The 22,519-nt window shown below is 51.4% G+C and overlaps 2 protein-coding genes across 6 annotated transcripts in view; both read left to right on the top strand.

Annotated features, from left to right (window-relative positions):
- Positions 1 to 1,648: 1,648 nt before the first annotated feature.
- LOC116824099 (uncharacterized) lies at positions 1,649 to 11,079 on the top strand. The gene is made up of 8 exons (XM_075068359.1): positions 1,649 to 1,686; positions 2,889 to 3,057; positions 5,153 to 5,295; positions 6,517 to 6,709; positions 7,252 to 7,648; positions 8,392 to 8,524; positions 9,434 to 10,477; positions 10,995 to 11,079. The coding sequence occupies exons 4-8, from the start codon at positions 6,526 to 6,528 to the stop codon at positions 11,007 to 11,009; spliced, it is 1,773 nt and encodes a 590-aa protein (XP_074924460.1). The 5' UTR covers positions 1,649 to 1,686; positions 2,889 to 3,057; positions 5,153 to 5,295; positions 6,517 to 6,525; the 3' UTR covers positions 11,010 to 11,079.
- The window catches only part of TRIOBP (TRIO and F-actin binding protein), a 27,316-nt gene continuing 15,791 nt past the window's right edge, over positions 10,995 to 22,519 (top strand). For 2 of the 5 annotated variants that reach the window (XM_075068353.1, XM_032779158.2), the window contains exon 1: positions 15,518 to 15,665. In XM_075068353.1, the coding sequence (XP_074924454.1) occupies positions 15,660 to 15,665 (6 nt within the window). In that variant the 5' untranslated portion in view covers positions 15,518 to 15,659. Of the gene's footprint in view, positions 11,091 to 15,517; positions 15,666 to 21,886; positions 22,188 to 22,519 lie in introns of those variants that run through there. The other 3 variants (XM_032779156.2, XM_032779154.2, XM_032779153.2) reach the window with 3 other exon arrangements.

Here is a 22,519-nt window from a genome sequence, read left to right as displayed (position 1 = left end):
TATTTCACAGCCAGTTGTTAGCAGTAACACCCCACACCTGTGCTTATTTAATCTCTAAAATACCTTTGATGCCTTCCCAAAAGTTGCTGAAAACTCCAGCTCTTGCTACTGACAATTTCTTTGCTATCATTTTGTGTTGTCAACACAAAAATCCATGGCATGTGGAAACAATGAAAATGTGGGGATTCAATGTATTTATACCACAAAAGCTCATGCTCTAATACATCTGTTAGTCTATAAGGTGCCACAGGACTCTTTGCTGCTTTTACAACGTATTTATAGTTTACACTATTAAAATCACTAGCACAGGTCTACTGTACAAAATGTTATTCATTTTCATTTTTATTTCATTAACCACCCCACTCCCATTTTGTAATGTAAATTGTCACTTCAGATCCCCAGTCTGTTGCAACAGTCATGCAAAATCCAGGGACCTTGGTGCAGGGTTTGGAATCAGACTGCCCTAGAGTAAATAGGTCAGGTCTTGGGTGTGAGTGGTTAAGGACGGCCAAGTGCCAAGTACTGGCCCTATGTATCTCATGCAGGTATCATTTGTCTGTAACTAAAATTTTCCAGAGGTTAGTCAGAGCCTCCCTCAAGTATAGGAGTATTGGTTTTTTTTCAGTCATTTATAAATGCATTTCAGCCCTTACGGAAAAAATGTCTTCAAAATCTACCACCACCTGTAGAAATTAACATGCCAGTCTAGCTCCTCATCTAAAGAGGAAATGTGATAATCCTCCCCCTTATTCACATGCTTGCAAACTGATGTTCATGTATGTATCTGCATACATGGTTATATATACATGCATGTAGCTTTGCATGCTGGGTGCAAGCATGCACCCAGGTTATGCACTTTTGTGCACACAGGCTTATACATGTGGGCACACATGCAATGGACTTTTGCATCTCTTCAGCTATGCTCGAGTTTATTTATGTCCACACGTATGCACAGGTTTGCAGATGTGCCAGCAAGATTTTCACACTTGCATGAACAAGCTGTTGCTGAGGGAGAATTTTGTTGAGAGGATATGCAGCAATTTGCATTGCCACTGCTCTGGAGTGACTTTACCTCAAGCACATCACATTGTTTTATGTCCTACTTTGGGTTTGGATTAAATCCAGCTGGGGGGGGGAAGGGGTGAGGGGGGGCAGCTGAACCAATGGAATAAAAGAGACAAGGGCCCCCTGAATCTGGAGAGAGGAGACTTGATGAATTGAAAAAGGCAGTTTTAAATAAGAAGGAAAATGGACGTCTGCGTTGCTTTGTCACTTTCCCATCAAGGCCATCCTTCCCCCGATCGTTAGCCGAGCTGGCACCCGGACTAATATTGCAAAGGGGGAAGGGGGCAGCAAAAAACCCCACCAACAATCCACACGATGCCCAGTGTCACTGCAACGTGGGTTACAAAACCCGGGCACAGAACAGAAGTCAAATCCTCCCCACTCCAAGTTAGAACAGCAGCAAAGCGGAGGGGCTCGCACTCCCAAATCTTCCCCTCCCCGCTCTTTTGCAGGGAGCCACTAAGGGAGCCGTATCCAAATGAGCTGCCTCCCGGCAGCCAACCAAAAAGAGACTCCTGGGCGTGGCCTGTCTCCACTTCCCAGGGAAAGTTTACATTCATTGTTTTTTAAAAAAAAGAGGCAGCGGCAGATGAGCTGGAGCAGGGCCTGAGCTGGTGCGAGGTAACAGAAGTGAGGAGGGGGTGTGGGCAGGGGAAGGTTGGTTTAGGCTATACCCTTCTACAAGAGGGCGAGTGTGTTGCGCTATTCTGAAGTGATTGTTTTTATTTTTTGTATTAATAATCACAGCCCTTATGTTGAGCAATTTTTGCTAGTGATCTCCAAGCCCTTCACAAAGGGTGGGTATCATCCCCCATTTACAGATGGGCCGCCTCAGGCCCAGAGAGTTGATTCGTCCCAATCTGCAAAACCTCAGGGAAAAAAAGGTTTTATCCATGGCTTGGAACTGGGAGTGAATGCAAGTGTTTTTCTGCCCTTCCGAACAAATCTGTGTGTATGGCAATTCTAAACACAAGGCATGGTGATTAAACAAGCTGGAAAAACATGTAGCGCTAGTTTGGGGAGTGAACCTGTGGGACGAAGAAGTGGATATTGTGTGTGATTTACCTGGCACCCGCAGTGAATTAGTGCAACAGTCACCCTAAGAAAACCGTATCTTATTTTAGTTTGGGTGCTTTGGAGAGAAAATTAAACCTCTCTCTGGTCAGCAGAACCCTAAGTTCCGATGATGAGCGGAGAAGCTGCAGGTTAGCACCAGGGATCTTTTTCAGCTGGCTGTCTTTGACAGACAGTTTTTGCGGAGCAGCAACTGGGCAAGCTGCTCCACAGGAAGAGTACCCCTGAAGGGGAGGATATATGGCAGCTGGAGTATCCCAGCCCGTGGTGAGCCAGGCAGTCTTTGGAAGTAAAGCTTGGCTTCTAGGACCAGCTTTGGAATTGCATTTTTGGTGCATTGTAGCTAGTAAATATCCTACCAGTCTGAATAGATTAGCTCAGGAAAAGGCTAAGCAGGTTTCTAAAGCTCCTAAAGCACTTGCAAATGGAGCCCCAGGTCAGGACATCTGCTGGAAGGTATTAATATAGTCCATCCCTTTTAAAGAAGACTCAAATCAGGCCATTCTGCCAGCAATCGCTGAGATGGTGATGTAGTTCCCCTCCTAAAACAGCTCCAGATAAGATCATTCCCGGGCTGCCAACACTGGCATATTGATGGTGTTTCTCCTAAAGAACCCAAGATCAAAACATTCCCTACTGGAGGCAGTGAACACCAGGCTGTTAATAAAGTTCCTCCTCCTAAATGAGCTGAATACCTAGGTATTGAAGTGTGTTGTCTCTCGATCCTTTATTGCTTCTTTCCTTTGCAGTTACCTCCCTAAGCAGCACACCTGAGGAATTGTCTTTCCCCTGGCATGGGCTATGTCAGATTTTGTAGAGCATGCCCCCTGTGAGAATTTTGAGGTCAATGTGTTTGCCAAGAGCCGATGCCAGAATTGTTTCCAGGCTGTTGGTGCTCACCACCAGCCCAGCAACCAGGTGAGCTTTTCATGTGACCTGGAGGGCTATGAATATTTCATGAGAGGCTCCATTGTTTTGGGTTGTGACTGCCTGAGCTGAGTGGATGCAAATTCTCAACGCTGCCGCCGCATGAGGCATTCTGGATTTCACTGACGTGGGGGGAGGGGGACTGAAATTTTCTCTGTGCACAGAATCCATCATTTCATTACTCCCTAGTGCTCTGATGAATTCTGAGCCCTGATCAAAGAGGGGACTAGTGCTGTACTACCTGGGAGGGAGGGCTGGGAGTCAGGGTTGAGATGCATTGGCAATGCTGCGTGGGGAATCTCAGGGCTGGAATAGCAGGGGTGTGTGGCAGGTCAGGACTGAGAGGCATTGGTGAATAATGTGTATGGGGGAAAGGTAGGATTGAAATATTAGAGCCGATACGCATCAGGATGGAGTTGTAGGCTTAAAGCTGTGTGTGTGTGTATGTTTTGCCATATGTTTAAAATCTTCCTTTTGAGGAAAGCCATTGGTGCAGGATGGGGAAAGGATACTGAGCCTTTCTCCTTGTCACTGCTTGAATCAGCCCAAGTTAGTAGGGACGGAAGGTCTGATGGCTTCTGGTACCCACATCACAACTGACCCTGATTGGTCCCCTTGCTGATAGTCTCAGCAGAGAAGCTAAGGTCAGAAGAGACCATGGAGACCAAACCCTCCTCTCGTCCCCAGGGCAGGGCGAGGTGCATTAGTGAGGACTGGTGCCAGTGAGGCTCACACTGCAGCTGTCCCTGCAATACATGTCTGAGGGACAGAAGACTTCGGTCTCCCTAGACTAGGGTGACCAAATGTCCCGATTTTATAGGGACAGTCCTGATATTTGGGGCTTTTTAATATGGGCTCCTATTACCCCCTACCCCCATCCCGATTTTTCACATTTGGTATCTGGTCACCCTACCCTGGGCTGTTGATCAGACACATTTCATCAGTGCCAAACTCACTTTAGAAATGCACTGTGGGCCAGGTGTGTAACCTGCCAGCTCCTTGCCCTGCTGCTAGTGGGGGATGTGACGCTCCATCCCAGCATGGGGTGCCAACTGGTTTCATGTTCACAGAGGGCTTCGTGTTGTTCATTGTTTTCTGGGAGTGATCAGCCCAGGATTATGAAATAGTAATGAGACTCCCACTCTCTCTGGGCCTGGGCTTCTGGAGTTACTGCCGCCTTGCCTGCGATCTGCTCAGAGCTGTCTCCTCTGAGCGAATCCCAGCGAGGGCGACACAATGGAGGGAAAGCGGCGCTGACAGCCAGGCTGCTAGGAACCTTCCTCCTCACTGCACCCATGCTGAGAAGGTAACTGTTACGGCTGGGGAGAATTGGGAGGCAGCACCTTGGGGAAATGCCAGAGCGCTATATAGCCGAGGGGAGGGGCTTTGGCTCCAGTCCTCCCTTCGGACTACATCCTCCTTTGCCAGGAAAGCATTTGCCCTGCCCTATGGCACATGGAGCCTTGGCAAAAATCCTCCAGGGGCAGAGGAATGCAGGCGATGAGCAGCTCCTGCCAGTCGGGGCATCGGTTCTCGTGTGATGGCCAGTGTCTGATCTCATGAGCAAAGCCAGACTCTGGCATTTCCCACTTGTCTGGTGAGCCTGGCAGGACCCTGGCAGCTATATCAGAGGACACTTACCTGATCAAGCTAAGTCCTGGGGCTCCCCTGGGAAGGTTCCCCCTTTCTCCCCCTGGCCTGACATCCCAAATATCCCTCTCCTCTTCCATGCCCTTCAAGTGTTCGCTTGGATTCAGTGCCCCATCCCTCTTCTCCCTCACTCGATCTCTGTCTTGGGGTGACTGCAGCCCCAGGCGATGGAAGTTAATGGCTCCAGCATCCAACAGGGCCTCGCTAGGCCTCTCTCTGGACTGCTGAGGAAGGAGAACAGCTTGAATGTGAGACATCATGGAACAGTGAGGGGATCCAGCATTCCCAGAGGCAGGCTGGTGTTAGGGAGATGCCCTGAGAGCCAGGGTAGGAATGAAAGGTCCTTTGGAAGGAGGATGAGACGGATAAGAAAGACAACTTCCCCACAAGCCCTTGGAACGGTGGAGTCACCAGTACTTCCCCTTGCTTCCTGCAGGTGCCAGAGGAACATTCTGTGGAGGCCCCACACAGTGATGCCTCCAGTGGGCCAGATCCAGGTGGACTTTGGGACCCCCTGTGCATCTTAGTTCCCCAATGTGAGCTGTATGTGTGTGCAGGCTTCAAGGACAGGACTGAGGAGTGAGTATTGCACCGTGGGAGAATTCCCTGACACTGATCCCTGCTAGGTAAATAATAAGGGGAGAGGAGGAGTAGGTGTCATCCCATATAGGAGAAGAGAGGTGGCTGTCTTACCATTGATCCCTGCAGGTCGTGCAATGGGCAGATGGGGCAAACTCTGAAAACCCACCATCACCAGCCCACTAGCCAGGCTCCTCACTGGCAGACTCAGTAGAGGCCAAGGGCTGCGTGGGCCATGAAGACTGGACTTCTCTCTTCCTCAGCCTCTCCAGAGCCAGGCTGAGGCCCACTGGCAGCATGTGACATGTGGGGAGCCCTCACTGGCACTGCCCAGCCTTGCCCTGCTCTGGGGATTGAGGAGTTGGATCTCTGCTGGGCCAGTTCAGCAGAGCCGCACTCACACAGCTCTCCATGCCAGCCCGCGGTAACACATTTAGCTGTACAGAGACCACCAGCTGTTTATGTTTCCCTGCCTCACAGCTGGCAGGAGAGCTTGGCGTACACCCAGCTCAGCAGCCAAGCCCAGGGCGAGCATGAAGAAACCAGCACCTGTATTGATATCAGCACCGACAGCAGCACCGGTACCGGAACCAGCGCCACACTCTCGGGGGTGAGATGGGATCATCTTGTCTTTTGGATTGGGCTGTTTAATTCTCCTTGTGCCTTAACCCCACAGCACCACTTTCCCTGGGCTCCTTCTGAGATGAGCTGAACCACAATGATAAAGGGTAAATAGGCCTGTTTTGAGATATTCTGGGGAACTGCAGAGTACTGGGTAATTGAGTTTGGGGAGTGATAGATGCTGATGTCATAGGGACAGTCCCAAGGGACCTTTAACACCCACAAAGTAAACTCCCCTAAAGAGCACATCAGCTAATGCTGGGAGTCCACATTTATTCTCAGTGCTCAGTCCATTCCCCACAGCACCCCATATTGGCTGAGGCTGGGACAGGAATGACTCATTGCTCGCCCAAGCCAGTATTCCTACACCATTCCCTATCATGCTTGCTGAAGACAGAGGTTGGCCATGGAGTAATGATGTACTCGCTATAGCTAACAGGTCTGTACTGCTCCCTGCAGTGCCTCCTGCTGGAAGAGCCTGAGATTGAAGCGGATGTGAGCTCCACACATCACTGCATCTGCATCATTCCCCATAGCACCTCCTGCCAGAAGAGGCTGGGACAGTAGCTGTGTACTGACGTGGTCTGTTTCATTCTTTAGGACTGGGAAATGACCAGGCTGCTGGACAGCATTTTGGTATCGGACAAACAAGACACAATGAACTATGCAGGCCAGAGGAAAGAGGTGCAGATTGGAACCCTGCAGTCAGACAGACCCAGGTGGGGTCAGACCATATCCTGGGGGAGAACAGAGTCCCAGAGCTTCATGAAAGAAATCTCACCTCGGAAAGCAGGTTTGTTTTTCTCTCACTGTAGATCATAGTTCTGGATATAGGTGGCTCGTTCTCCATGTGGGATTGGTCTTGGAGTCTATGGTTCAAGCTCTATTTAGATTGTAACCTCTTTGGAGCAGGGATTGTCTCTTACTCTGTACAATGCCTGGCAGAATGGGGTCCAGTCTCTTAGGCACCACTGTAATAAATGTGATAAATAGTAATAATAGAGCCCGGGGTCTGTGCAGTTTTGCTCCAGTGTCCCTGTGCTTCTCAGCCTTGCCAGCACTTCTCAACCCAATGTCTGTGCAGTTCTGGTTTTGGAGTCTTTGTGGTTCCTGGTGCTCCTCAGCTCAGCCTGGCACCTGCAGTTCTGAATGCAGTGTCTGCAGAACACTAGGTCTTATCCATGTCATTCTGGATTGTCTCTGGCTCTCATCCCAATATCCACTTTGTATCAGATCTGACCACTGCCGGTTCTGGCCACGCTGTTCCTGTGTGAGGGAGGGGATGTATCTGCCTCTTGGAGCTGCCCTAACCTCAATCTTCTGTTTCCCACTCAGAATCCAGTCCTGTGAGCCAGAGCACTGGGGATGGCTGGGCAAAGCATCAGATGGAGCGCAGTTATTTCTCTCTGGAACGCCGGAAATCTGACCCCAACTGGGTCTCCTCCCCTCCAAGAGCCAGCTCCAGCACCTTGCCCACATGCAGTGACCCAGTAAGGACTGGCAGGCATCTCACTTCCTCCATCAGCTCACTGGACTCTGACTTACCTGGGTGCACGAGGGGCGGTGGCGAGGGGCGACGTGCCCTGGTGCGGCAGGAATACACGGTGTTGGCTGATCTGCCCAAGCCCAAGTGGATCAGTCACAGGGAGGCATTAGAACAGGAACGCAGCAGCTCCCGCACTCGGAGCCCGGGCCGGGCAGAGGTGGAGCGGATCTTTGGATACGAGCGCAGGTGAGACATGGAGCCGGGTGTGGGTGTGTGCTGGGTTGGTATCACTGAAAGCCTGATTTTTGGAGGTACGTAAGTGCCCACTGCTCTGCTGAGTGCCTGCAAGTCAGCCCCTCCCACTGGCGCTCACACTTACTTAGAGAGTTTAAACTCAATTTAAAGATTAGTGTAGACAGGGCTTGAGGCAGGGCCTCCATCTCTCTGTGAGGGGCCTCCTGGGAACTTCCATATCTGAGTGTTAAAGATATAGTGCCCATAACTGGCAAGGTGAGGAAATGGAGGGAGAGCGAGTATAGACGGGGAGAAAAGATGATGGTAGATGGAGAGCACGAGTGGAAGTAAAAACAGAGTGGGCAGTATGGTGGATGGGGTATGGAAAGCATTATTGAGGTACAGAACGTGAGGGAGAAAGGAGCCATGGTGGGGAGTGGAGAGCATGACTAGGGATCATTGGGGAGATAGAGAGTCTGTTGGGTCTGAGGAGATGCAGGTAGTTGAGGAGTGCAGAGCATGGGGGAGATGGTTGATGTAGACAAGAGCTCAGGATGGGAGGCAGGCATGAGCACAGACAGAGCAGTTCGTGTTAGACTCTGATGGAGCAGGGAACTCAGACTCAGAAATATGGTATCACGGTCTCTGTCCTACTGTGGTCTGTGAAGGTTAGGGCTGGTGAGGACTCTGGGCTAGGGGCCTCCTGAAGCCCAGACAGAAGAGCACCTGTGATTGTCTTTGTGTGTGGCTGTTAGGAAGTCTGAGATGCTGGAGGTGTTCCAGGCCCTGGAGGACGGCCTCCTGGACCGGCTGGATGGCAAGACCCCACTGCTGGCCAAAGAAAGGCGATTAGGCAGGAGGCAGTCTAGCCCCACCCTGTATAGAGAGGTGAGTTGCTGGACTCATCACCAGCCCCTTCCTTAGCCAGATAGCCATAGACACAGCCCAGCCCTGGCTTCCTTTCAGCAAACACCTTCCCAAGCTGTGTCTTGTCCCCATCACCTTTTCCATTCTCTCTCTGTGCCACACAACTCTGTCTTCTTCTCTCATCATCACCTCCACTCCTCCCTTTCCACTTGGTTCCCAGATCCTTCTCTCTCCCCATCTCCTTTCTCTGTGTGTGCCCCACTGCTGTCCGTATTGCAAAATTAGACCACTGCTCCTTCACTGGTTGGGTGAGAGAGGCCACTTCTTGAGACATGGGATAGGCAGCTCAGCCTGTGTGCAGATGCATGTGCACGCCACTGCCCCCTACTGGAGCATAAGACATATTGATGTTTGAAAATTCCCTCTGCGAGCTGAGCTAAGTGCTGCAGGTAGGTCTGTGCATTACTGCCCCCTATTGTAATACAATGCCTCTGTTGGCATACAGTAGTGCCCCTTCCTTTGTAGCCCATCAGTAACAAGATCCAGTGGCTGGTAGTTGAAGGTAGACAAATTCAGACTGGAAATAACATATAATTTTTTAACAGGGAGGGTAATTAACTACTGGGACAATTTACCATGGGCCGGGTGGATTCTCCATCACTGGCAATTTTTAAATCAAGACTGGATGTTTTTCAACAAGATCTTCTCTAGTTCATACAGGAATCCTTTGGGGGAGTTCTATGGCCTGTGTTATATAAGAGGTCAAACTAGGATATTATATAGTGGTTCCTTCTAGCCTTGAAATCGGTGAACCTCTGAACTGAATGGTCTCCATGTGCTAATTGCCTCTTTCCCCAAATGTGCATGAAGGATGTGGACAAGCTCATTAGAGAACTCACTCCTTTATCCTTCCTCTGATCTCATCCCTAGGGGAACAAGAGGCCCCCACAGCAGCTGGAGCAGCCCGACAGACGCCAAGGAGAGGCCCTGCGCCCAGTGAGCCCGGCTCAGCGATCGGAACGAGACTGGAGGAGCCGAGTGGACTCCATGTGCCGCATGAGTACAGACAAGTGCATGGACAGAGAAAGGGTTTCTTCTCAGCCCTCTAATCCTGGAAGACACACAGACAGTAACTGGAAAAGCCAGAGGGATTCCTTTCACCCCACAAACCCCGGGAAGAGCTCCGATAACAGTTGGACTGGCCAAGGGGGGCACCTGCGCTCCTTGAGTCCTGGGAAGCACCCAGAGAGCAACTGGAAGATCCCAAAGGAGACCCACCCTGTGAGTCCAGTGACGAGCACTGAGAGAAAGTGGAAGGATGCAAAAGAGCCCCTGTACCCTGTGAGTGCTGGAAAATGCATGAGTGCGCGACAGAGCCTAGAGGAGAAACCCCACCTTGTGAGTCTGGGAAAATGTACAGAGCGAGATCAGAAGGGTTGGGGCAAATCACTGCGCCCCGTGAGTCCAGCCAGGAAGCCGGAGAGGGACTGGAGGAGCCAGGCAGAGACCCTGCGCTCCAGGAGTCCAACCAGGCAGCCAGAGAGGGGCTGGAGGAACCAAGCAGAGACCTTGCGCTCCAGGAGTCCAACCAGGCAGCCGGAGAGGGGCTGGAGGAACGAAGCAGAGACCTTGCACTCCAGGAGTCCAACCAGGCAGCTGAAGAGGGACTGGAGGAGCCAGGCAGACATTCTGCACCCCAGGAGTCCAACCAGGCAGCCAGAGAGGGACTGGAGAAACCAAGCAGAGACCCTGTGCCCCAGGAGCCCAACCGGGAGGCAAGAGAGAGACTGGAGGAGCCAGGAAGAGGCTCTGTGCTCCAGGAGTCAAACTCAAAGATCAGAAGCCAACTGGAAAACCCAAGAGAAGTGCTTGTGCCACATAAATCCAATGCAACAGCTGGAAAGGGACTGGAGAAGCCAAGGAGAATGTCTGTACTCAGTGAGCTCAGGGCACCAACCAGAGACCAAAAGCCCGGTGAGTCCAAGTCAATGGTTAGAGAGTGACTGGAAGAGCCATGAGCAGTCCCTAGACCTAAGCTCAGAGAAGCAGTTGGAGAATGACAGGGGCAAAGAGGAGACCCTGTTGCTTCAAGTGAGTAGAACTTTGGAGGAGTGAGAGTTTTGAGGGAACCAGTGGCTGATGAGAACCCCTCCCCCAGCAGATCTAAACCCTGGCAATCAATCCTCAGTTTCCACAGAGAATCCCATTCCTTGCAGCCCCACCCAGTGAGTAGCACAGAGGTTGGCTTCTCTTCTGGTGTTTAGCTCTGTCCCATTCCTTGTGATGCCTCCTGCTGTCCAGGACAGAAACAGAGCTCTTCCCTTGCATGTTTCCCTTTTCCCTGGTGTCCCCTACTGGCCAGAATGAAGAGTGCTTTGTCCTCAGCGCTGTGGGGATGAATTTCCCCAGGAGTGTGTTGGGAGATGGGCACATGCTTATGGAAAAGGAGGGCAGAATCCTAGGGTTTAGATGCTGATTTCTATCCCTGTAGTCCCAGCTAGATTGAGGCACAGCCCGACCCCTCAACAGTGCCAGCTCCATGGGAAGCCAAGATCTTTATTTGAACACTAACGGGCAACGCCACAAGGTACTCCAGAAACTGGGGAAGAAGTGGGGACGGGGGCAGGGGGAGAGAGTGCGTGGTGTATGTGCATGTGCATGAGGGAACCTCTCAGAAGCTTCCAGAGTGAGTAGGATGACAAGGAATTGGCTGGGCCATTCTCTGTGACAAAGGCTAGCTGGCTTCTCACACAGGTGCTGTCTCAGCATGCAGCACCTCTCTCTCTCTCTGACACTGTGTCAGAGCGAGTCTCTGCTTGAAAGGCAGCTGTGAGGTACTGAATTGCTGGTTTTTGTGAGAGGTGGGTAAATGTATCTGCAATTGCACCTCCCCTCTCCCAATACATTTTCCATGCTCTTTAGCACATTATACACACTAATTAATCCTTCCAACACTTCCATTAGGCAGGAAAACATTACTCCCTGTATTTCACAGGTGGGAAAACTGAGGCACAGAGTGGCAAAGTGATGTGCCCAAGGTCACAGAGAGAGTCGGTGGCATAACTGGGTTTAAAATGCAAGAGTTTCTGGCTCCCAGTGCTGAGCTCAGCCCAATCTCTCTCTTTCTCTCATATCCTACGATAAATAAGGTGTAGTTGACCATTGCATATGGATAAGGGGAGGGGCTATTTTACAAATAGAATCAAAAGTGAGTTATTGTGCTGGTGCTCTTGTGATTTAGTGATGATCTCTCAAGTGAATTTGATGCTGATGAAAGATACCAGCCTATTTGATCATTCTGAAGCCTGAATCTTCTGTTGAACCCAGGTCATGTGCTGTGTAGACACCAGTAGTGCTCTGTTCCCTGCCTCCCTCCCCTTCAGTGTGCCTTAACCCTCCCCAGAAAGATCTCCTCCCGAGAGAGGGGAGTTGTCTCCATGGAGAGACAGGAGTTGTCTCCATGGCCCATTCGCACATCTGCTGAGAATGTCAAGGAGGGGGCCAATGGAGGAGGATCATGAGAGTACATTTGTTGCAAGATGTGGGATCCATTCACTCTGGACTGTGACATATCAACTCATTTCCCATGAAGCATCGGACAGGAATGCCTTGAACTCTGTGTCCCCCAGGTTTGGATTTGAAGGGGTGACCCACATGCCATTCCCAGTCCTCTGGGCCATGAAACTCTTGATCAAGAGTTGAAAGGCTCTGTATCCGACCCCCCATCTCTGAACCAGCTACCCAGTACAGGGGGTTGTGTGTATGTCCCTCTTCTGAAGTTTGTATTATTTCTGCTAACAACACTGAATTTGCCTCTGGCTTGTTTTTCCCTCCTTTGTAGGGGGCATCTTCTCAATGCTGCAGTGTCCTGGGGCCCTGGCCATATGAGAAAACTGACTCTAGCTAAACAGCAGCCAGAGTTCAAATCTTTCCTCCTCCCTACCCCCTCCTACCCTTCACCTCCCCCACAGGGGCTATTTAAAATGCTAATACTCTTGAGTACCAGGCTGTCACTTGGAGGGAGGCCCAGCACTCTTTCCTCCCCTTCCCGGAGTGCCTATTGCTTACTTTCCTCACTTGTGCAACTGAAAGCAGACTGAGTCCTGAGGGAAGGTGCCCTTTCTTCCTTGGCATTTGTTCTTTCTTAGTGCCCTTCTCTCTTGGCCAGGCTGGTGAACACAGAAGGAAGTAGAGGGTCACAAGGGTCACACATCTTTAAGTGTTTTCTATAGTACTTGTCACCATAGTATTGAAGTACTTAAATACATGGTTTAACCGTTGGGTCCCCAACGCGGTGCCTGCGCCTGCCGGGGCATCTAAGTGCTCCCGCTTACTGGCCAGCAGACGAGCAGCCGCCAAAATGCCACCAACAAGCAGCGTCATCCAGAGGCGTCACCCCCGAAATGTTGCCAAAATGGTGGCATTTCAGCGGCGACGCCTCTGGATGATGCCGCTTGTCGGTGGCATTTTGGCAGCGACGCTTATTGACGTTACCACTTGTCGTCAGAATTTTGGCAGATGCTCGTCCGCCACCACGGTCCTCCGTGGCTTGTCGTCTGGCACCCGCCAGACAAAAAAGGTTAGGGACCACTGGTAACCTATCTCTATCCATTTTGATGGACCCCTGTCACTATAGTATCTGGGTGCAGCACCCACATTCGTGCATTTAGCCTCACAATACCTCTGTGAGCTAGGGAAAGGTTATTAGCTCAATTTTACAGATAGGGCAACTGTGGTAAAGAGAGATTGAATGACCTACAGAAAGTCCGGTAGGAAGCCTGTGATAGAGATAGGAATTTGACTCGGACCTCCTGAGGCTCAGTCCAATGCTTGCTTTAACCATGGGACCACCCTTCCTTCTTACACTTCACCCTGACCCCAACATATACCTCTTCAGTTCTCACAAAATGGCAAATGACATTTAATGTGGATAAATGTAAAGTAATGCATGTTGGAAAAAATAACCCCAGCTATACATACAATATGATGAGGGGTAATTTAGCTACAACTAATCAGGAAAGAGATCTTGGAGTCATTGTGGATAGTTCTCTGAAGACATCCACGCAGTGTGCAGAGGCAGTCAAAAAACAAACAGGATGTTAAGAATCATTAAAAAAGGGATAAAGAATAAGACAGAGAATATATTATTGCCCTTATATAAATCCATGGTACGCCCACATCTTGAATACTGTATACGGATGTGGTCTCATCTCAAAAAAGATATACTGGCATTAGAAAAGGTTCAGAGAAGGGCAACTAAAATGATTAGGGTTTTGGAACAGGTCCCATATAAGGAGAGATTAAAGAGGCTAGGACTTTTCAGCTTGGAAAAGAGAAGACTAAGGGGGAATATGATAGAGGTATATAAAAGCATGACTGGTGTGGAGAAAGTGAATAAGAAAAAGTTATTTACTTGTTCCCATAATATAAGAACTAGGGGTCACCAAATGAAATTAATGGGCAGCAGGTTTAAAACAAATAAAAGGAAGTTCTTCACACAGCACACAGTCAACCTGTGGAACTCCTTGCCTGAGGAGGTTGTGAAGGCTGGGACTATAACAGCATTTAAAAGAGAACTGGATAAATTCATGGAGGTTAAATCCATTAATGGCTATTAGCCAGGATGGGTAAGGAATGATGGCCCTAGCCTCTGTTTGTCAGAGGGTGGAGATGGATAGCAGGAGAGAGATCCTGTTAGGTTCACTCCCTCTGGGGCATCTGGCATTGGGCACAGTTGGTAGACAGGATACTGGCCTGGATGGGCCTTTGGTCTGACCCAGTATGGCCATTCTTATGTTCTTATGACCAGTCCCTTAAAGACCCACAGTCTGGTTGCAAATGGTCATAGGCAATATTGTGTCGATCCCAGGGTAAGAGAGAGACCAGGTAGATGAGGTAATATCTTTTATTGGATCAACTTCTGCTAGTGAGAGATACAAACTTTCGAGAGAGCTCTTCTTCAGATGTGGCTCGAAAGCTTGTCTTTCTCACCAACAGAAGTTGGTCCAATAAAAGATATTACCTCACCCACTTTGTCTGTCTATAGGCAATATCCAGAGCTGTGGCCCAGTCAGAGGCTCTGCTGGGCATATGACACTTTCTCAGATATCTGTAACCATGTGCCAATTTCCCAGTATCTGAGGTTCATGGAGCCAGGTGCAGGGAGCAAAAGATAAGCCAGTGTAATGGAAGATGATGGGGATGTCGCAGAGAAAGGGCTTGTGTGTGTAAAGGTAACTCTGCCCTGGGAGAGGGTAGGGGACACTGAAGGTGGGCAGAGAGGGGAGGGCTCATCCAGGGTTTGTATTCAGTTTGCCAGCTTCAGCCATGCTGTGGTTAGATAGGAGCACGTTCTCTGACTTTATTCCCCTTGTACTGCCAGTCAGTTACAGGAAAAGATGTTTCTAAATAAATTATATTAAATAGGTTCAGGTGTGTATTTCAGAAGCAAACAAGGTAAGCAGCAAATCTGGTCTTGGAATTACAGTTCATTCAGTCAGGGGCTACAGAGATCTCATGAAATCTCCGTAAAGAGTTGTAAGGCTGCTCATATTTCTGTGAGACTAAAGGCAAGAGGGCATTTTCGTTCTCCTACCCTTTCCTGTCTGACAGTCCTGCTGAAGGACAAAAAGCAGCAGTAAGAAGATCCCAGGTGCCACCAAGTGGATGATGCCCTCTGTGGGTGCGCAACTTTTGAGAGAGGAGCTCCTGCCCGGGCGGTGGGTTCAGCTAGGAGTGAGTGTGAATGTGGGGTGGGGGCAGCAATCCTGGCCTGCCTGCAGCGGGCACCGACTTCCCCCTGCAGCTCTTCCTGGCAGGGGTCACCTGGCTTAACACTTTTGTTACATCTGTGCTGCTGATGCCTTAGGCTCCCCCTCGCCCTTCCTAACCCTCCTCCCTTCCTCGTTGGCTGCTCAGCTCCGCCTGGCTCCCCCATTGGCTACCGGCCGCTTGCGCGTCCCTGCTCCGCGGCCTCCCATTGGCCGGGGGGGACCCCCCCAGGAAGTTTAAAAGCGGAGGGGGAGGGGGCGGAAAAGTTTCTGGGAGGCTGGGAGCTAGCGGAGGGAAGGAGCCGATGGCGGGACTGGCGCCGCGGGAGCGTTGAGGCTGCGCTCCCCCCTCCCGCCCCAGGTCAGCGCCGGCCGCACCCGACATCATGACAGTGAGTCTCTGCTCCGGCCCGGGGCGCGCGGGGAGTTCGCCGGGAGCAGAACCCGCCCGGGGCCGAGTGGGTTTTACTGGGGATCGTGGAGCCGCCCTGGGGCCTGTCCTGGCGCGGGGGTGGGGGCCGCTCGGTGCATGTGCGAGCCGGTGCCGTGCAGCTGCGGGCCGCCATCTGCTGCGCTGGGCGTGCGGCTCGCCCGGTCGGGAGCCGAGCGCTCCCCTGCTCGGGGGCGCCTGATCCTGGGGTAGGTGGGACCCACCCCCTGGCTGTGCTGGGTCCTGGCTTACGCCTTAGGAAGGCGCCCGTTTCTGCAGTCACTGGCCTCTGGGCGGCTAGTCCCCTTGCATGGACCCTCCCCCCAGGCTGGTCTCCCCACCGCCCCTTGCACTGCGCAGGGCTTGTGGTTTGTTGGCTTTTATTATTTACAGGAAGTTAAGTCAAGCAGCAGCTGTTTGCTGGGGCCCCGCGGCGGGTTGGTCTCGGGGTGGCGTGAGTGCATCTGTGAGGGGCAGGTCAGCTTTGGGGGGGGGATAGAGGAGGTATGTGCAGGGGGGGTTGTAGGTATGATGCCATGTCTGGGGGCAGCACGTGCCAACAGGCCATGGCATGTCAGTGGTGGGGCAGAGCTCTCAGACTGGTAACAGGAGAGGCTCCTCTGAGGCAAGTGTCTGAGGGCATTGGCTGTGCACACATGGGGCAGGGAGGGGAGAAGGACTGAGTGAGTGAACAGGGTAGTGAGTTTTTGTTGTTGTTGTCTGTTGTTACTCCACCCCAGCTTGAGAAGAGGGAGACAGCCTGGTCTCGAGAGTAGGGAGTGGAGATTGTCAGCCTGGTGGGGGACCCATGGCGTGCGAGGGGGTGGGCTGATGGCCAGGCCTGGATGGAGTCCTGCTGGAACTGGATGGGGAGGCACCAAGGGAGGCCGGGATGTGATGACCCTGAGCGCCGTCATGAGCTGTCAGCCTACGCTTCCTTACAACATCCTGCAGCTTTTCCTGTCCTTCCTGGTGACACCCCGTCCTTTTCCTCCTCCCCCACATGGGGTCAGGCAGAGAGGGGCTCATGAATGGGAACTTTGCCCAGTCTGGGTGTAGGAGTGGAGCTCCCTGGTGAGATGCCATGTTGTATTCCGCCCCCCACCCCCAGTAATAGAGTGAATCTTCCCCCATCACTAACCCCTCCCTCCTTCTCCTCACTTGTCTGTGTTTTCCCTGATTTGGGGAGAGCAGATCCATCTTGGGAAACAGCCAAGCAGTGCCCGTGACTGTGGTGGAATGGCAGTTATCTCTAGCAGAGCTGGGTTCCTGCCGATTAGATATCCAAGACTTAACAAATGCACTGCCTGAAGCTCCATTTTTTACCCCCTGTTCTGTCCAGATTTGCTGATCCAAGCACCTTCTGCTAATTCAACCCAGGCAGCTCTCCCCACCCACTTCATCTCAGTCCTCAGTTGCATCATCTCTGCCTGTTGATCCCCACCTTGGATATTTCAGTCCTCATCAGGGAGGGCAGATGTCTGAAACACACAAACAGAAACTAGGATGCAAAACTTGCATCGCTAATGACCTTGTTCAGGATTTGAACTTGGCCTTTATTTAGAAGCGAGAGGCCCTTGCATTGAACCCTGCTGTGCTGTTGCCTCCAGCACACACTGTAAAAGAGGATGTGGTTTAGGGGAGAGGCAGTGGTTGGCTCTATCTGCTGAGGGTGGTACAGGAAGGGGACCAGCATTCCTAGGCCCTGAAGGGAAGGTTGCTGCACACAGCAGAATAATGGAGGTGACAGGTTGGGCTGTGCATCCTTGCGCCTGGAGGCGGTTCTCACAGGGCTAGGCAAAGCACAACATCCACTTGTTTTCATAGCATGAATGAAATTGGGAGCTGTGTGGGCCCTTGATCCAGCAGAGGGAGTAACTCTGCTTCCACCAAACAGATTATGGGGCAGCTTTCCTTCCCTTCTGTCCTGAGTCCTCTGTCACGTGACTACCCTTATATTAACAAGATGAGGGGAAAGGGTATCTCCCTTGAGCTGAAATGTTTCAAAAATCATTGTGCATGGTAGAGAAAATGGAGCTGGTTCTGGCCAGTGGCCCTGGGGAATGTCTGGGAAAACACAGGAGGTGGTACTGGTCCCCAGAAGTTAGAACTGGAAAAGACTCCTCAGATCACCCAGTCCCTCTCCTTGCAGCCAGGGTAGGATTGTCCCCTCGGGGACACTTCCATAGGGTTCTGGCCAGTCTGGTTTTAAAAGTTTAAGGGATGGGCCTCCTCCATCTTCCCGCCACCACCCTTGATAGACTACTCCATAGCCTAATAGATCTAATTGTGGAAGTGTCTTCTGAATGTTTCCTTTCTTTGCTTAATTCCTGACTTCTAGCTATACCCCTTGGTACCACCCTAATTCCTTTCCTTCTTTGGTGTTTACATTCTTCAGATATTTGCAGACTGTTATCATGTCCCCCACAGTCATCACTTAGCGAGGCTAAGCATATTCTGCTCTTATTGTAAACCAGTCACTCCAGCGCCTTGAGCACTTCTTCTCCAGAGCCCTTCCAACTTGTCAATCTCTTTCTAGGGGTGTGGTGTACAGAAGTGAATGAAATGCTCTGGGTGGAGCTACACCAAAGCTAAGTAGTCCTTGCCCAAGGCCTCTGGACGTGCAGCCTAAAATGGCTGTTTTTTCTGTTTTGCTACCATATCCGATTGCAAACTTGTCTCTTGTTTGCTGTCTGCTGTCACCCCAAGGCCCCTCAACATCCCTGCTTTCCAGCTTCTCTCTCTTGTTGAATCTGTGTTTCAGAATATTTTTCCCCAGACACACTATCCCATGCTGTTCCAAATGGAATCTTCTTTTTAGCATTCTGCCCATTGACTAGATTCCATGTTGTGCTTCCTGGGACAGAAGATGCAGCTTGTGGGGGAGAGGGGGCAAAGGTGGCTTTAAGACGTCTCTTGCACCTCTTGAAGTACCAGCCCCAGCGTAAGCTAGAACAGCCCCAGGGCTGTCCTAAAACTTATGACAGTCTCCCCACAGCTGCCTATAGGTTGCCCTGTAACTCCAAATAGCTATCAAGAAAGTGCCACAGTCAAGAAAACCCCTCCTAACCCTGGTGCACCACCACACATGTGGCTGCAAGGGAAGCAATACAAGGCCACATATACTGCCCTTAGGTTGTTCCTGTGTTGGGGTAATTCTTCCTGAAGCCTCCTTTATGGTCCCTATACCGGACATGGGGACTGGAGTAGGGTGTCAGAATCTGGTCCAATGGTGCTAATATGTTGTTGAAGTCCTCTGGCTCTGGCATTGCTGTGTCCCTTCTGGGGTTTGCAGCTCCTCCCAATGAAATATCCTCTGCTAATATCAGTTCACTTGATGATTAATGCTCTGATAGTGTAAATCACAAAGAAGATGAGACTTTGCACTCATTCTTGTGACAACCTCACTAGACATCTGACCTCTTGCTCAGTATACTGCTGTTTTATCCCCCCTCCCTTTTTTTTTTTTTTTTTTTTTTTTAGGATCATACTTGGGTTTTAATCCGCCTGACCATGGTATTTATCCAAGGCCATTGGAACTGGTTCGTTGGTTAAGATTTTGTAAGAGACTGAATCAAATGCATTATTAAAATCCAAGTTTGACACGTACTGTGTCCCTGTGTTCATTTAGATTTTTTTTTACACATTACAAAAAATTAAGCTTGACTGGCCAGTTATTTATAAGTCCCTGCTGCTTATTGGGATATCTGTTACTCACCATGAAGTTCTGGGAAGCGGCAGTGTGGACATCTGGTGAAATAGAGAGTGATGCCATGCTGCATCTGGGGACAAGGGGTGGGACTGGCTAGCGACTGTGGGGCTGGCTTTGCTCGGTGACCTTAAGGTACCTTGGTTTAGTATGTGGGAGTGTATTGTTTGCGATTCACATGTGTTTGGCAGCATGTTGGTTTTATGTTCCATTTCCCTCCCTGCCCCGCCCCCAGTTCACAGCTAGCTGTGGGGGTGCTGGATTGGAAGGGGGAGCAGCTGCTGCATAGATGCAACCACATAATGTGAAGAGTTTTGGGGGAGGCATGTGAGGGAAGCCTGGTGTGACTGTGGGGTGGATAACATCAACGGGATAGTAAAAGACTGGGGGAAGGGTGCATGTCTCCCTCCTTGTACCCCACCCTCAAGAGGCCCCTTTAGGTGAGGGCAAGCCAGAAGCTGCCTAGCACCAGATTCCTGGCAACCTACGTATGACCTCTCCCACAATAACCTGCCCTGGTGCCGGCTAACTCTCCGGGTGGACCCCTCTTTACGTTTAAGTTTCTTAATGCCCTTTGATCTAGTGCCATTTCTGGGCCCTAGATCAAAGGGGATTAACGAACTGTGCTCCCTGTGTGCATTAACACTCAGACCTCAGCATGAGCTATTTGTCTGGAGGTCCTGTCTAGGTGGGGGCAGCTGCTGCCTGGTGGAAGCCTGCCACCTGGTCGGGCCCCTGGTGGGCTCTCTCTGGATGAGCCTCAGGATGAGGGACTCTCTGGGTGGGTGGCAACCAGGTAAGTGGCATGCCCTCCCATCTGTCCCATGCCCTAGTCTTCCTGCTCCTCTCTGTCTCCCGAGTCCTATGCCCACTCCTCTCCATTGCCCCCACTTCCCCATGTGTCTTAGCCCATCTGGCAACCAGGGTCTTGCCCCCATTCTATCTCCCACTTCATTTGCCTCCAACCGCTGAAGGGGGGAAGAGGGCAAAAAGACCATTGTCTACCTACATCTTACCCCATCTCTCTCAAAAACCTGGCTGGAAGAGAGCATGCCAAGGTCCCGCTCTATGGCATTCTGGCAGCTGAGCCGCCAGCTTGCTGCCCTCTGGCTCACCAGCAGGAAGAGTGAGGTCACAAGTGGGAAGAAGCAGGGCCTTGGAGAGGGTGGGGGGAGCAACACACACTCTCTCTCTCTCTCTCTCTTGCACTCCTTCTGGTACCTGTGCCCCTGACCTCCAGGGTCTACCTCCTTCCCCAGTCATCTTGCTCCACTGTACTATGCTGCCTCCACCCCCACCCAAACTGTGCCTGGAGTCCTTTTCCCCCATTCTGTTGGCTCCCTCTTCAAGCATCCTGCCCCTGTCTTATCTTCCTGCCCCATTAACTTCTGCCTGCCCCCCTGTTTTCCTAGCCCCTCCCCATCCCATTTGTCCACCATTGTGTCCTGACTCCAGTGCCCCTGTATTATCCCCTCCATTGTTCCACCCATCTGTTGTGTGGGTCCCTCTCTCCAGCCTTGTGTCAGGGACCCCTTTCTGGCCTGTTGCAGCTCCCCATGTGCCCTTCATCACACATTGAGGTGTTTGCTCAGGATGGGGGGGTCTAGAGTCCATCTAGGCGAGGAGGAGGAAGGGGGAACAGATACAGTCCTATGCTGTGAGTCCCAGCAAATGGCGCTCTTGGGTATAGGTTCCTAATGTGGGCCTAGGCAGGGCTATTGGCTCCTTGGGGTGGAGGATCCCGGGGGAGTTCTTCCCGGGAAGCCTGTTTATGGAGGAACAAGCTGCTGTATTTGTCACTCTGTCACAGTGAAAGGGGAACTGACCTGAGGGGGATGTCAGTCACTCCTATCTGCATGGGGTATCCCCTTTGAAATGTGGGTGCTGTTGAAAAGAAGTCACTTAGGTCCCATGCACCTTTATACCAGATGATGACAAGGGGAGGTCACATACCCACCTGCCCAAGCCAGAGCTGTCTGTAGCTGGGTTTAGCATCATAGTTTGATCCAGTCCATATGGACCAGATTTTCCCTTGTATCCTTATTTTCAAATATGTCCTCTGTGGGTGAGGTGGGAGCTTCACCCCACAGATCCCAAAGTATAAGGGCTCTGCCCCATACCTGCTGGGGACTTCCCCACATTGTACAAACCTAGTGCCTATGTTAAGGAGTTGTTAATGTACGCAGGGTGCACGCTGGTGGTGGGAAGGGAGGGGGCAACATACTGACCTACTCCCTGTGCTGGCATGTTGTCTTGAGCAGCCTCTGCCCCCCATGCAGCCTTGGTGCTGGAGATGAAGAGTGGAAGCCTGGGGTCACCTGGCTCCAGTTTCCATGTGTCTCAGCTTCCGTGTGGCATATTCTGTCCCTACAATTGGACACTCCCAGCCCAGGGAGACAGCGATAGGATGGGCCTGCAGCTGTAATAACAGGTGGCCCGCCCCCCCCATCCCCTACCAATAGGCTGGTTGGGTTTAGGGCAGGCTGACACTCTGCTGCTGTCTGCCCTAACCTTGGGTGTAACCCAAGAGCTCAGCCCTGCGAGATGAAACAGGAGAAAGCTTCACCCAGTTGGACCGTGAGAGATCGGGTTTATGCTGCCAGCTGGCACCAGGTGGATGTTTCCTGGATTAATCGGAAGCACTTGGAGTACTAAGTACCCAGGCCGTGGTGAAGCTGTTCCCCCTACCAGCCCCTTCCTGGGTGGAGCATGTGGCAGTTAGGGACACTCAGCAGCCTACCCCAGGCTGGCAGACCTGGCACAGATGACTCTCAGGTACAGCTCTAATATTGCTTCTTCTCCCTCTCACCACTGCTCATTGACCAAGTTTTAGTTGCTGGGACTTGAATGAGGCAGGGAGGGCGTGTGTGGGTGTGGGAGGGAAGAGATACTGGCCTTGAGAACACAGCCACTGAGCCGAGTTCATCTCTGGTGTTGCTCCCCTGAAGTCCATGGTGTTCAAGGAGAGATGGGTTTGGCTCACTAGGCTTGGTAAAGCAAGGAAGAGTAGTTGCCCTGCATCAGCTGTTCCCAGTTCCAGCCCTGAAATGGGAGGAAGAACTGGTTGCGCTGCAACAGCAGGGTGAGGTTTGGAGGGGGTGGCGGCA

This window comes from Chelonoidis abingdonii, chromosome 1 (assembly GCF_003597395.2).
Source record: "Chelonoidis abingdonii isolate Lonesome George chromosome 1, CheloAbing_2.0, whole genome shotgun sequence".
NCBI lineage: Eukaryota > Metazoa > Chordata > Testudines > Testudinidae > Chelonoidis > Chelonoidis abingdonii.
Note: the sequence above shows the minus strand (reverse complement) of the source record. Positions and strands in the feature narration are given on the sequence as shown.